We start from the raw sequence: 15,883 nt of genomic DNA on the forward strand, positions 1-15,883 counted from the left end.
ATTCTGATACATAAAGCAGCTCCCTAGATAAAAGTAACTGTAAGCGCAAGATACAAAACTCTTTATATTCCCGGATTCTGATATAAAACTCATCTCCAATAACTTTGGAAACTCGGAAAACTTAAGAACAGCCTCACCATGATTCGTTACAACTGGATATGTGGATATAAACCCCCCCCCCTGAGCTGGGGGTAATATTGCAATTTGACCAACATGCTACCTGAATCCTACTGTAAGGTGAAAGTAAAATACTACTAGATATTACATAAATGGAACAAAAAATGTTTAAAACATGTAGCACAAGCAAAATGTATTGGCACCGGGCTACGATACCTTTCACCCAATCAGCTGAACATTTTAGTTCCATGTGGCAGGATTCCAAAGAGCAGTCAAATTAACCTGTCACCACACTGTAGATAAACTAAACTGTGGAAGGTGTAATGGTCCCACTTAACACCACCTAAATTCACGTGAGCAGAAACAGTTTCAAGTTTTAAAGTTTCAGTCTAGTATACAATGTGAAGGCAGGTTCAAATTCTAAGATGTTTTTAAAGCATAGGTAATTTATAAAATTATAAACCAAGCTAATTTAAATGGTGTGTATAAGACCATTTAACTGTGTAAGTTATTTAATGTTATTGACTCTTTCCCCTCAGACTGCACATTGGAATAGCCCCTAGGTTGTAATTTGGGGATGACTTAGTAATACAAGTTTGATTTTTTAGTTTTTTAGTTTTTTATAGTCGGAGGGTCCCTCCAATTCCCAATGCTGTAAATAAACAAAATGTCAACCCCAGACCATGTGACCACTAAGGTAGAATAAGGCACATCACTGCTAGAGTGCTCATGTGACACCCTGGCTTCTGGCTATAGCCTGCAGGTAAGAAGCAGTCTTTTTATTACTCAAGGATACAGTATGTGACCAACGACACAACTGCAGGTTTGTGGAACTATGGCCGACATCCAGCTGCTCAGATAAACAGTCAGCTGCTTTCAGCAAACCAACTGCCGAGCTGCTACAACACAAAAGCACACAAAGGAAACGCAGAAACCTTATTTTCTTGTTAATCAGCAGGTGTGTCAGTGTGGTTGTGAGGAAGAATATTCACAGGTGTCTGGTTTTAGCTGCAGATGAACTACTGTAGCCAGCGATTTTGCGTAGGTCTGAAGACCCTTAGCTGTGTATAGCAGCAGTGGGGTACACAAAGAGGTTGCAAGAATAATTTTCTCCATCAAGCTGAAAAGTCCAAAGATTTTCTATGTTGCTCTGCTATTCTCTCACTGGCCCGTTGGTACTAATGTACTGTAAGAGCATGTTTGATTCCATAGGTACCTACTGATAATTGAGCTCTTGCCTGGTTCCCACGTCAAGTAACCAAGTGTATTGCAAACCCAGGAGAATAGTTTGCTCACGTCATTATTTCCCCAGAGGAGGGCCCAGTCTCAGAGAGAGGAGCACAGCTTCACTGCAGGTGCTGTGGAGCTCCTTTAGTTGGGGCACTCCTGACTCTCCGACTTGTACAGGCTTGTGGAGAATAGAAATGTTCCTTACAAATCTAGAGTAGATATGTTTGCTGACTCACACAATGCAACTGGCCTAAATCTATACACTATATGTTGGTTTGAAATGGGTTAATAACAATAACATACGTTTGTGAGGGCAATGCCAGGCTTCTCGACAGCGTGTGTCAGCTGCTCTACAGTATACACTGTTCAGTGCCCTGTGCAAAACATGCTGCAAGAACAGGTGCTGTTTTAGGAGGAAAATGTGGCAGCACTGCTGCCAAGGTAACAGGGCATGAAGTAAGTTGTCCATAGCCGGTTAGGAGATATCCTTCTGGAAGAAGATGCCATCTGCTGCAGGCCGGCAGTGACCTGAAACCATTCACTCTCCCATTTATTACTACCCTTCAACAGGAAGCACAATGTGCACCAGACACCGGGACACAATGAGGCATGCTGAAATCAAGCTTCACAGCACTTTTATTTTTTTTTAATAAAATCTGTACTGAAATGCATTCAGAATACTTGGTGAATACTGCAGTTATCCTATGAAGAAACACTGGAAATCCTCAACACATTCCGTCTGCTCCACTAACACTGTGGCTACTGACAGGGCAGGACTAAGAAATCGAAACACCTGCCAGAGCCAACTAGGTGGTCCATCATGGGCGGGTGGATCTTGTTAGATATGCTGTCTTTCCCATGCTGACTGAAACAGAAGTTTCAGCTTTTTTAAAACTGCCATTTTCATACCTTATGAATCAGTCAAGTCTGTTTAATCATAAATGTGTGCTACATGTGGCAAGTGCTTTTAAATTTATACACAAATACCATTACTAATGACTGCCATTCAAAGTGTCAACAGAAACTGACTAATAGCTTACAAAAATGTGGAAACTGTTTGTACTGACACCCATTTACACCAACATGGGGAACTTTTTCCAAGTTGGTTGACAACTTTTCAATTTATTCCATAACCCAACTCTAACTCTGACTTCAAAACAGACTAGTCATGCTTTCTGGCTCACCACATCTGGCTCACCACATCTCTGTCACATGGTTCTTTATATACTGCAGTTGTGTTGCAAGTAAGGACAGAGGTATGAAATATGGGCTTACTTTCATTTGTATCACATTTGGAAGCCAACATACCTGCAAACTCATTCCTATCACACCTTTCGAGTGCACCACATAAAACAAAATGTTTCATTTTTCAAGACTCCTCAAGATTTTAGTACAATAAACAGCACAGCAGAACACTTATGGGCAAATACAGTGGAAAGATTCAAAAACGTATTGGTATATAATGCTTTTTAAATGTATACATTCACTTTTTACTAAAGCAGAGGGATTTCAGAGGCAAACAACTTTGCTTTTAAAACACAAAAGCCAACAGGCTTACCAATTAGGAGCACCTTGTAACTCATATAAACTGACTGTTTCAACATGCATGCAGCAGAACTAAAGGACAAAACCCATGAAGCTGCACAAATACCACATATGTATTGTATTGAGAGCAGCTATATTCATTTCAATTGCAGTGACGAAATTCAAACTTTAAGGAATGTGCTGATGTTAAGATAAAAATAAATACTTTGTGCACTGTACTTAAAAACAAGTACAGTGTGTAGTGTTAACTAAGCCTGAGGCTCACTGGGAATAGGGGTATAGCAAGGTATTGTAGTCATGACGCAAAACCATAATCCCAAAAGAGATATGCTTGGCATCATTAGAAACACGTTTGATTACTGCTGCTTTCTCAATTTTAAGGATAACATTAAAAATGATAAATTATGTTTATGTTACACATGGGGTAATGCAAACTCTTAAGTTGCACCAATCTTTATTCAAACAGTCACTAAGTCCTACGTTTTAATATCCGTAGTTAACGTAGTACATCTTTTTGACCTAAATTATTGGCACTAGGGGACCCCTAGAATCTTGGGCCGTGGTCCTCAAAGTGGTGCCCATGGGCAAATTCGTGCCCGTGAAGCCAGGCCATCATGCCCGTGGCAGCTGTTCTTAAATTATGGGTCATGAACACATTTCTGGCGGGTCGTAGTGTGGGAAAATAAAGAAAGCTTTAAACACGTTTTCCAATAAAAGCGCCTCAGCATTCAGTCTGACAGTGCTGCTCGCTTATGCTGTGCTTGTACACATTTTTTATTTTTATTTTTCCCAAAGGGCTTCTGCGTTACGATCAACCAATTGAATATGTGCATTGTCTCTGCGGTAGCCCAATCATAAGTTAGCTGGGTGGGACATAAACTGTGTCTGTTTCAGTTACAGGTACTGACAGTAAGTTTAACCAATAGGAGAGTCAAATATCTTCCAAGTTTTACGCAGCTGTCCAATCATAAGCAAGCAGAGCAAGCAGAGGCCGTTCACGGTATTCTGCATGAAATTGAAGGCGAGTCAGTAGCCAATGGGAAAGAGAAAGATCTGACAGCAGTCCAATCATTTGTGAGCAGAGGTGGGTGTCAATATGCAGGGTAAACATTGAATTTCGCCAATTGCTATTGAGAAAAATAATACATTTCAGTATGAAAAATTTTATTTTCTATCTCTATTTTTTTTATTTCACCAGACAAGGGAAACACTATAGTATATTTAGTTACAAATCCACTTTAAATAAATGTACTGGAGATGAGCGTTCCTTAAAACAGAGTAGTGTTCACAAATTTGTCAAATTGAAACAAAGCGAGACGCTATCTATCCTCTTGTATTTTTGTTTATTCATGGTTATCTGTGTAAACATACTATTTAAAAAATGTTTGCATTGTGTATTTTATGTAAATCACGTAAAGAATAAGCGCAGCACGCACAATTACTGCCTGTGACTTGGCTTTATCAGAGTGAGCCAAGAATAACTCCCGCTAAAACTCTTAATATACAGTATATGTCATATATTAAATTATATATATATATATAGATATATATATATATATATATATATATATATATATATATATATATATACACATACACACACACACACACACACACACACATACACACACACTCTGTACACACTCTGTATGTTGCAAGAAGGCAGTGTTTAAGATAAGAACCTATGCAATAGTCAGCGTGCCCGCAAACAGCCAAGTAAGATCAATTTATCCCCGTGCCCAAATTACTTTGAGGACTACTGATCTAGGGTAACCAGACTTCATAAAGCTCAGGACCAAGACACACACAAAATTAAAAAAAAAAATTAAAAAAAACAAACAAAAAAAACATTTTTTTTTATTATTTGAATATAGTGCTTTCGTCACTATCACTAACAAAAAAAAAGATTTAATCCACACCAAGTTTTTAGTTCTTGCAACCGCTCTGCTCCTCTGCCTCGCGAGAAAATTCCGTTGACCAACTGCATGATCTCAGGGCCAAACATATATATATACATATCGAAACAATCGCAGTTCACCAGCCAGTGATCAATAGCAATGTTATGTTATGTGCCACCATAAGGAATTTACCAAACGGTTCCTTCTGCAAGATTCTTTCCTACTTGAGCTGCATGGACAAGCCCACACAGAACACACAGTGGCTTCCATATTATCATCTCTTGAAAGCTTACTTGAAACATGCAGCAGTTAACTGGCACAGTTTTGCTAAATTACCTTTAAATAAAAAAACTAATAAGAAGGCTTAATTTACATAAAACACAAATGCAATTCAATGAAGAAAACCTACTGAAAAACAGACATCTGGCAAACCCCGGCCCTTTTTTCTTTACGGTGGGAGACTTGAAGAATGACGGACATTGATAACTTTCCAGTTACACAGCTCAACAACGTCTCATTACAAAAGGATTTGTTTTCTTTGTCTACCTTCCAGAATTTACAGCCAGTTCTTTATCCCACAAGAAGAACTAACAAGATGATTTTTGAGTTATTGAAACCGCTTCTATTACTAGTGTCCCCCTGACTCTGAATCCTACAGCAGGCTACATCATTTGAGAAAACGCTGTTCTTCTGCTACATTCTGACGCTGTATTATCCTCCACTGGGGAAAAGTACACACTTGCAGTATGTTACACTTCCATTTCTACACACATCTAGAAAACCTGCTGTAAAGAAACTTGCTTGTTTACAGGTTTGATTTTTATTGAATATACTTGTTTTTTGTTTTTTTGTTTTTTTTTTTTTTTTTTTTACAGCTAATTTCTGCTGAATTTGTGCCAATGCAGCATTTTATCCCAAGCTTTTAAAAACAAATTATTAAACTGAAACACACATTCCAGATGGACACTGGCAGTTTTTAAGAGGCCGAATTTGTTTTTTGGTTGGTTACACAATGCTACAGTCTTTATGATAATATTAACATGACCTTTCATCATTTACATGTTAGGATTGACAGTAAAATGAAGGGACCTCTCACAAAAAACTATAAAAATGACATTTCATTTTAAAAGGAAAATGAATGTTGTTGTAATGGGGTTGCAACTCAGCAGCACATCCGCGCACCAAAGACAGCCATTTTCCAAAGATCTCTGAGGTGTGGCTTAAACAAAGCTTCAAATGTTGCCAGGACGTAAACAACAAAACTTAAAATTGAAATTGAAAAAAACTAACAACTCGCAAATAAATACAAATCTGTATTTTAATACCTTGGTTGAATTAGTTCTTAATGTTAACATCTATATTTGACACGAATGGTTTAACGTTTAAAAATTGGATAATGTTTAACACAACTTCTTGTGTGAAATAATTATTTCTGAGCAATTCACATTTTGATGGGTACTGTATGCCATGCTACTGGATAGGATCCCTTCCCGGTTTGAATGCTCACATTGCTTTTGGGAAGCTGCCACTGGTTAAGCACTGTCATTTTTCTTATTACTGCTTTTATATATAACTATCAATCTTCATTGGGCACAGCAGAAGACAAACAGTTGATGATCAAAACATTCTGCCCATGGAAACTGGCATCTTGCCACTGTCGGAGTAGTTTCATTTTACTTAGTGGGATAAACGTTATGTGGTAGGGGGACTCCAACCAAAAGAAGAATTGAATCAAGCAAGAAATATAAAGCTCTCCTCTAAGACTACATCTTTTTTCTATTGCCCATTTTACAATGTCTGATAGACTGAATCTGAAATTATGACTCCTCAGGCTTCATTTACTGTAATGAGCCCCTTAAAACAAAAGCTGTGGCCAAAATATCAAATTCCAAAAAACATGGAATAAAATCGTACCCTCAAGTCTGCCACATCTCACAGAAAACCATCAATCCAGGGGGCTCCCGAGTGGCCAATCCAGTCAAGGGACTCCGCGCAGAGTACAGGATGTGCCCTATAGCCTGGAGATCGCAGGTTCGACTCCAGGCTATGTCACTGCTGACCGTGACTTGGGGTCCCTAGGGGGCGCTGCACAATTGGCCAAGCACCGGCCGGGTAGGGAGGGCTTAGGTCGGCAGGGCAATCCATGGCTCACTGCGCATCAATGACAGATTGGCAGGAACACATTTCGGAGGACATGCATTCCAGCCTCCATTTCACGAGTTGCCAGGGGGTTGCAGCGGTGAACCGGGACACAAATAACAATTGGGCATTCCAAATTGGGGAGAAAAAAAAGAAAAAACCAGCAATCCGACGAGCTCATAGTTTTCTTTTCTGAAAATGATCCACCTCTTACAGTGTTCTTTATGCTACACGTGCAAATTGACCGTATTTGCAATGGCCAGCTCCTTATTATTTGGAGAACAAAATAATTCCTTAATCCCTAGCCAGTCACATCCTGAATTTAAAGGTTAAATACCGAGAAATCTGCCCATGTGCAACAGTGTGTTCGTCCCTCTGTGTCGTCACTCAACTTTTTTATTATTTATGTAGCCTCTGTTCAGGCCCTTTTTACAATTGATTGATTGTTCTGTGAAATGTGGTAGTCGTGACTCTGGTGTGTTACACAATGCAGCTGAGAATATAGCTCCACCAAATGGTCCTGTAAGGTATCAGTCTGCCTGCTTACCTTCGTGTCTGCTGCTCTTCCTCTTCAGCCATTTGTCCACTGTTTCTGCACTCACACTTTCCGACACAAACTCATCCAATACCTGCGGGTGAAGGGAAAGGTAGGCCTTTACTTTTTCATCGGTCAGACCTGGAAAAAGAGGATACAGACAGAGCGGTTGGATTGGAAAAATAAACTTTGCTTTTACCTGCCTACACAGACCTAACCTCATAAAGGCAGTGGAATATATACTGTACTATAATTCAATCCCTGGGATAACAGTATTCCAGTATTTCGTCACATACTGAAAACAATGGCCTATTTTTTTTGTTTACGTGCAGTATAGTAATACCGTATGCTGTACATCATAGAAAGAAATATAGAAAACACTGAAGGAAAAACATGGACCTTCACCAGTTTAGAGCACATTTCAGTAACAAAAAAAACTAAACACAGCAATAGGTGCAGGACAAGCAGATTCATCCAGCCATGGAAGTTCATAAGGAATATTATTCTTTATTGTACAGCAACCAGGCACTGCTCTCCGACTGTTTTCTCCTGAGGCCAGCCTTTCTATTAACCAATAATGCTTTAGCCCTGCAACTCTTTGTGAGCTACAATGATTTGAGACGGAGGTAAATAAGTAAATAACTTTTAAAAGTTGCAGTACAACAATGATAATAACATTCTTATGGCAAGTTTCTTTGTAATAATGGAACTCCTGAATGGATTGCACACAATACCATTATCCCTTAAATAATGTAATAGGGTGGGGTGGAGTTTTATTCTACAGTGGCAGAATAACAGTGTTCTATAATCATTTACATTCAGTTTAAAATAAATGTTACAGTATTAACTTGACAATTCTTGTTCTCTTTCGTTTGCTGTCTTCCACAATGAAATCCTTATGGTCACGGGCACATTCTTCTGGGTTTTCTGTGTGTTTAGGCATTTTTTTTAGCTTTAAATCTCGCGAGCAAGAACAATCCTCCGCTTCAAATAATTGTGACATAATTTTAAATCTTGCAAGTGTTTTACAATCCTCCAATAGAAATGTAGGAACGTGCTGCCACTCAATAGTTGGGGTGGGTTTAAAGTATTCACAAAGAATCAATGTGTGATACAAGTCAGGAAGGAGGGACATTTCAACTGCATTGGGGATTTTTTTTAATTTATTTTTTGGTAGGTTACTGTATTTATTTAATTTTTTCACTGGGAAATGGGTTCAAATCAACAGATTGAGTAACTATTTCCAGTGTTTATTGGCTATGCATTTATTGTATCAGAAGTGTTTTATCAGAAGCCCAGGTTATATATAAGGTGCACAGAACAGTACACTTGGGTAACCCACGACTGCCCAGTCATAACTCTTATCCACAGGGTGCACTTTTTATATTCTTAAAAATATGCTATTGCTGGAAATGTGGTTTTCATTTATCTTATTTTCAGTTTCACTCCACATCCTCAATGTGACTGTTATAGTACAACAAACAAGATGTTGCCAAAAACAACCTCTATTTCAGATACAATTCACACAGTGCTTTTCTTCCAGGTGGGATTTATTTTCCAGTTTTATCTGTTAAAATGTAACCAAAGCTGCTGGATCTTGCTTATTTCGTATAAACAAAACTCATAGAACTGCAGGGGCGAATTACATATACAGATGAAGAAACTGACACATGGTTTACATTAAGGAAACACTTTCCAACTGTGACAGTTTAAAAAATGGTTGTTTGCTTAACTGCAAACTACATAAACAGCTCCACTTACGGCAGCTCTCAGGTACTTAATTGCATATTAAGTAAACTCTAGCTCAGCCTGACTTTCACCTCAGACACCACATGATACAATAAACAAATCCACTTTCTCTCCTCAGCAAAGCTGGAATGATTTCCTTTCATTATGATGATATACTGTAACTGGATTACTTTAACCTTTTTGATAAGGGATGATCATTGAAAACATATGGGATTCCCAGCAGACAGGATATCCTGTCGAAGCTACTTGGACCGAAAGTACAGCAGCAACTTTTCCTCTTTGTAATGGAGAGTGCAGTCGAGACCAGCCTATGACTTCAGGATTCTTTGCATGTTTATTTGCTTAGTTTGTTAGAAGTTACAATTGTTCCAAGTGCAGTTCACAGTATTTGTACTAAGGGTTGGGGTTGTAGCTATAAGTTATGTCACAATATACATCATGATAGATGTGGGTCCAGATCGACTACTTGTATGATGCATGATTTAACGATCGACTATTTTGTTAAAAGACACAAATGAAATGGGTCAGGGAGAGGATAGTATGTATGCATACCAAGTATAAAACACATTTATCCTTCATTCAAGAAGCATTTGGTGATCTACAGTGAGCTATGTTGTGCTTTTGGTCTTGTATCGCGATACAAACAATATACAGTGCCTATAGAAAGTCTACACCCCCTTTCAAAATCTTCACCTTTTGTTGTTTTATAGCCTGGAATCGAAATGCATTGAAATATATATTTTTTCATATATCTACACATCCTACCCCACAACTTCCAAGTGAAAAGGAAATATTCTAGAAATTTGTAGAAAATTAATTAAAAATAAAAACTGAAATAGCTTGGTTGGATAAGTGTCCACCCCCCTTGTAATAGCAATCCTAAATTAGCTCAAGTGTAAACAATCGCCTTCAAAATCACACACCAAGTTAAGTGGCCTCCACCTGTGTTAAACTGTAGTGATTCACATGATTTCAGGATAAATTCAGAAGTTCCTGTAGGTTCCCTCTGCTGTGCATTTCAAAGCAAAGACTCAACCAAGAACACCAAGGCGCTTTCAAAAGAACTCCGGGACAAAGTTGTTGAAAGGCACAGATCAGGGGATGGGTATAAAAAAAATATCAAAAGCCTTAAATATCCATTGGAGCATGGTCAAGACAATTATTAAGAAGTGGAAGGTGTATGGCACCACCAAGACCCTGCCTAGATCAGGCCGTCCCTCCAAACTGGATGACCGAGCAAAAAGGAGACTGATCAGGCAGGCAACTGCAAGAGCTACAGACTTTTATGACCAAGGCTGGTCAAAGTGTGCATGTAACAACAACATCCCAAGCACTCAAATCTGGCCTGTATGGTAGGGTGGCAAGAAGGAAGCCATTACTCAAGAAAGCCCACCTTGAATCCCATTTGAAATATGCAAAAAAAAAAAACTCAGGAGATTCTGTAGCCATGTGGCAAAAAGTTTTGTGGTCTGATGAAACTAAAATGGAAAATGGCCTAAATGCAAAGCGTTATTTTTGGCGCAAACCCAACATCCCTACTGTGTAGCATGGTGGTGGCAGCATCATGTTATGGGGATGTTTCTCATCGGCAGGGACTGGGGCACTTGTCAGGATAGAAGGGTAAATGAATGGAATAAAGTACAGAGAAGTCCTTGAGGAAAACCTGCAGCCCTCTGCAAGAAAGCTGAAACAGGGACGGAAGTTCACCTTTCAGCATGACAATGACCCAAAGCACACAGCCAAAGCTACACTGGAGTGGCTAAGGAGCAAAAAAGGTAAATGTCCTTGAGTGGCCCAGTCAGAGCCCCGACCTAAATACAACTGAAAATCTGTGGCATGACTTGAAGATTGCTGTCCATCAACACTCCGCAAGGAACTTGACGGAGCATGAACAGTTTTGTAAAGAAGAATGGTCAAATATTGCCAAATCTAGGTGTGCAAAGTTGGTAGAGACCTGTCCCAACAGACTCACAGCTGTAATTGCTCCCAAAGGTGCTTCCACCATGTATAAACTCAGGGGTGGTGGAGACTTATTCAATTATGATCTTTCAGTTTTGTATTTTTAATATATAATTTTTTTCTCAATAAAACCTTTTTCCCCCTTAACAGTGTGGAGTAGGGTGTGTAGATAAGTGGAAGAAAATCCTCATTTAAATGCATGAAACGCTGAGGCACTGACCCAGCAAAATGTGAAAAAAGTTCAAGGGGGTATAGACTTTGTATAGGCACTGTATATACCTCTATTATGGTATGATACATCATGTAGAGGATCGATATGCAATGAATTGTAGACCCCTAAGGGGCCTTCATTATATCAGTTGCAACAGGAAGTGTAAAGGTATGCCCTTTTTACAAAGCTTTATATATATTTTTGTAACTGTTTTGATTAATTTGGATGCAAACAGAATATAGAACTTTGCAATATCCAACAAAACAGATCAAATAGTATGTACACTACAGTATATATTAGCTCAAGGCTTAGCCAATAGGGCCCAGTGGTTTCATGTAAACTGCAGTATAGTGAGGGATGTGTGTAGTGAAGGACGTTTTATAAATACAATTATAAAAAAGTGTGGTGTTTGGCATTGCAGTGACTGTGTACACTGCAGTTTCGAGACTTTGTGTATGCCTGGCACACATCATCCAGCACACATCCTGGACTCTTCAACAGGAACTCTTTCACACACACACATTTCCAAACAGGCATGGCTCTACTGTATGCATCACTTTCATCTATAGTTCTGCAAAATATCTTACTTCAGTTCAAAGAAAGTAAACATTTAGATACTGCCATTAGAGAAAAAATAAAATAAAAAAATAATAATTCACGGGCAGCAAACTGTTCCAGGGTACTCATGTAAAGTACACGGAGCAGGGGCACAGCAGTCCTACCTTTAATTAGTACAAGCGTTATTTTTCCAATAGGTTATTTCTAATATCTCAGAAGGAAGGGCACCATGAAGCAGCCCTGGCTTCCATGTACCATAGATGTTGGTTTGTAGAGTCCTTTTTAGAGAAGGTATTTAACCAACGGCTCTGCAGCAAAGGATTCTTGATTCACACTAGTTATGCACTGAATGGCGTCCACTTTCTGTCCACTTTCCACACCCATTTATTTTATTTTATTATTTTTTTTAAATAAAGCACTATATTTTAAATTAACAAGTTTCCATAGCAACGGCTAGTTTTGCTGCTTCAGACCCTCTCTTGACGCCGATACAGGTCAGGGCGCAATCAAAACAGGAAGGATTTGGTGCAAAAAGTTTGAAAAAAGAAAAAAAAAAGCTTTTAATTTACTCTGTTTGCAAGGCAGTTAGAAATAACTACTGCATTGAAACACAAAAATAAATATAACTCCCACACAATGGCCCTCAGAAGCACTCAGTACGATTACAGACAGCGGACAGTGAAAAGTGTTAAAATGCAATGTCAAGCTGTTTACTATTTAATGTGTAAATATTAAACCTGTACCTACCACTGCAGCCAGAAAGGAGATGTGAATGAGGAAAGGAGATGTGAATGTACAAATAACTGTCAAAAAGAAATTTTTGCAAAGGAAACCAGTGCATAAATTAAGTCAGACATTTCATTAATAGGCATTTAATTTTACTATCAATATATCTTTTCTATGTTAATATGGTATGGTTATACTTACGCATCCAGCTAATTCAAGTCTAAGAATATTCTATTACTGGTTTTACTTTTGAAAGAATATTCAAACACGAAAAACCCAAGTTCGCCTTGGCACAAAACAATCTTGAATTTTAATGCTGATCTAGTTGGAAGCTGATGTCTGGTGGGCAGTGTGATACTTGTAATGTATCGATTTCAGTTAGTGAAGCTCAAAAGTGGAGCAGTGCAACCTTAACCTTTTGCGGTCCTATGTCGGACTAGGTCCGACATTACAATTTTCCCTTTCCAGTCCGATGTCGCACCCTGTCCGACATCAAAAAGACATCAAGCACTGGTCTCTAGTCGTTTTTTCTCCAGAAAAAGCAGAGAAAACCTTTCAATGGCCGAGTGAGACCGACAGGAGCTGACAGAAGCTGAATCTGAGAAATACACATAGCCCATGCACCACAGAGATAACACAGACACAAACAAAGAAGATAGCTGCTTCTGCATCCAGCGCTCAAAGAATACCACAGACATTTGCAGAGCTTTTTGAGATGTTATAGTAATAAAATAATGAGTCAGATCGCATTACTGAGGAGTTTGTTGATAACACGTGTGATAAGTAGAGGATTTATGAGTATGTACGACTATGAAGAGGTATGTGAAAAATACAGCGAACATGGGATGGGGCTTGGCTGGAGATGCAGTACTGACTGTCGTTTTGCCATGCCGTGCCTTTTAAACCTGTTTTACTCTGAAAAAAAATCTTTTAAAACAGCGCATGTAAAATATACAGCGCATGTGAAAATAAATTATACCTGACGCGCCTGACAAGCACTGAATAAATGGACCGTTAAGGGTTAAATGTGCACAGCATACTGCACAACAAAGAACTGCGACAGGGCTGCATAGTGCTTCAGGGATACTGTGTTCAAAAGACCACTGAAGAAAAGTAAATGCTAACGGCAATAATAGTATTGTAAAGTTCTGTACTGGTTTAAGAAAATGTTAAAAAGCTACAAGCAAAAATAGTATTGCAGAAATCTGTCTTAGCCTAAATGAGAGACTCAGTGAAAGATGAAGCGCTGACATAATTCAATAGCCTTGATGAGACCTCTTGGAATGCGCATGTAGCTAAGTTTCTTATCAGCAGTTGCAACTTAGGACAAGAGGGCCTCTCACTTTTTATTCTGATCTTGTGAGAGTACTAAGATTTTCTTGGTAAAAGAAAATATGTTTTAGCAACCAAGACAGAACTTACTAACATAACAGGTGGTTTACCTCAAAGACAGACAGCCTTTTTATTCATATCTGTAAAAGTACCAGGACTCTTATGGTACCAGAATAATATGTTTTAATAACCATGACAAAACTTCCTAACAGAACAGGTGTTCTAACTTAAGTGCCCCTCATTTTTATACTAAGTGAGAGGAACTCCATGGTACAGGAACATATATCCTTAGTTTAGAGAAAATCTCATATATCCTCATCTTAGAAAAATGGGAGATTGCTTGGTACCAAAAAGTATTTTATTAATTTTAGAGATAAAGGCTGTAACAAACTAGATGTTTAGGATTAATTAAGCCTTCTAACACAAGATAAAATGGGAAAACCTGGTGGGTAGCGCAAAGGATGAAACAGAAATGGTGGAAGTGACAAATGACTGCTTCCTAACACAATTTGTCAAGGCACCGACTAGAGGGGAGGCATGCCTTGATTTAGTCTTTTCAAATAACGAAGATAGAATAACTAAAACAGAGGTCAGAGAACCACTGGCAAACTCAGACCACAACATGGCCTCATTTGAAGTGTTTTTTTTAAATCCCCAAAAGTAATGACTAAAGCCAAGGTTTACAATGTTAGAAAAGCAAACTATGAAGGTATGAAACAGAGACTAACAGAAGTAGATTGGAGTAAAATAGAGAAAACACCCACAGAAGAAGGATGGTTGTTCTACAAAAATGTAGTACTAGAGGCGCAAAACAATTTATATCCCTAAAGTAGACAAATCTAAATGTAAAACTAAATTGTCAAAATGGTTTAATAGATCAATTAAAAAAAATATTCAGCGAAAAGGCAATTTACAGAGCATTAAAAAAGGACCAAAAAGAAAGTACGCAGAAAGAGTACACAGAACTGCAAACGCAAGTCAAAAAGGAAGTTAGAAAGGCCAAGAGAGAAATAGAAATGAACATTGCTAAGGGAGCTAAAACCAATTCCAAAATGTTTTTCCAATATTACAACAGCAAGCGAACATTCAAAGAGGAGATTAAATGTTTAAGAGATACAAATGGCAAAATCGTAGATGAAGAAAAAAAAATAGCAAATATATTAAATGATTACTTTTCACAAGTTTTTACAAAGGAAGATACTGACAACATGCCCCACATGTCATCCAGTTCCTATCCAGTTTTAAATAACTTTAGCATAACTGAGGCAGAAGTGTTAAAAGGACTAGGAGCTCTTAAAATAAACAAATCCCCTGGGCCGGATGAGATCCACCCAGTAGTACTCAAAGAAATGAAAGAAAAAAGAAACAAGGACCAGGGGTCACAAATGGAGTTTAGAAAAAGGGGCATTCAGAACAGAAAATAGGAGACACTTTTTTACACAGAGAATTGTGAGGGTCTGGAATCAACTCCCCAATAATGTTGTTGAAGCTGACACCCTGGGATCCTTCAAGAAGCTGCTTGATGAGATTTTGGGATCAATAAGCTACTAACAACCAAACGAGCAAGATGGGCCGAATGGCCTCCTCTCGTTTGTAAACTTTCTTATGTTCTTATGTTCTTAAGTAATTTACAAACCGCTAACCAAGATCATGCAGCAGTCTCTTGACACAGGGGTGGTACCGACAGACTGGAAAATTGCAAATGTAATACCGATCCACATAAAGGGAAACAAAACTGAACCAGGTAACTACAGACCAGTAAGCCTGACTTCTATTATATGCAAATTTATGGAAACTATAATAAGATCCAAAATGGAAAATTACCTATATGGTAACAGGGTCCTGGGAGACAGTCAACATGGTTTTAGGAAAGGGAGATCGTGT

General features: G+C 38.5%; 1 protein-coding gene across 1 annotated transcript in view; it reads right to left on the bottom strand.

Moving 5' to 3' along the window:
• Positions 1–15,883, bottom strand: part of LOC121315642 (cAMP and cAMP-inhibited cGMP 3',5'-cyclic phosphodiesterase 10A-like) — a 68,569-nt gene that overhangs the window by 36,192 nt on the left and 16,494 nt on the right. The window contains exon 2 of the mRNA XM_041249909.1: positions 7,477–7,605. Within this exon, the coding sequence (XP_041105843.1) occupies positions 7,477–7,605 (129 nt within the window). The remainder of the gene's footprint in view (positions 1–7,476; positions 7,606–15,883) is intronic.

The sequence above is a fragment of the Polyodon spathula genome, chromosome 5 (assembly GCF_017654505.1).
Source record: "Polyodon spathula isolate WHYD16114869_AA chromosome 5, ASM1765450v1, whole genome shotgun sequence".
Taxonomy (NCBI): Eukaryota; Metazoa; Chordata; class Actinopteri; order Acipenseriformes; family Polyodontidae; genus Polyodon; species Polyodon spathula.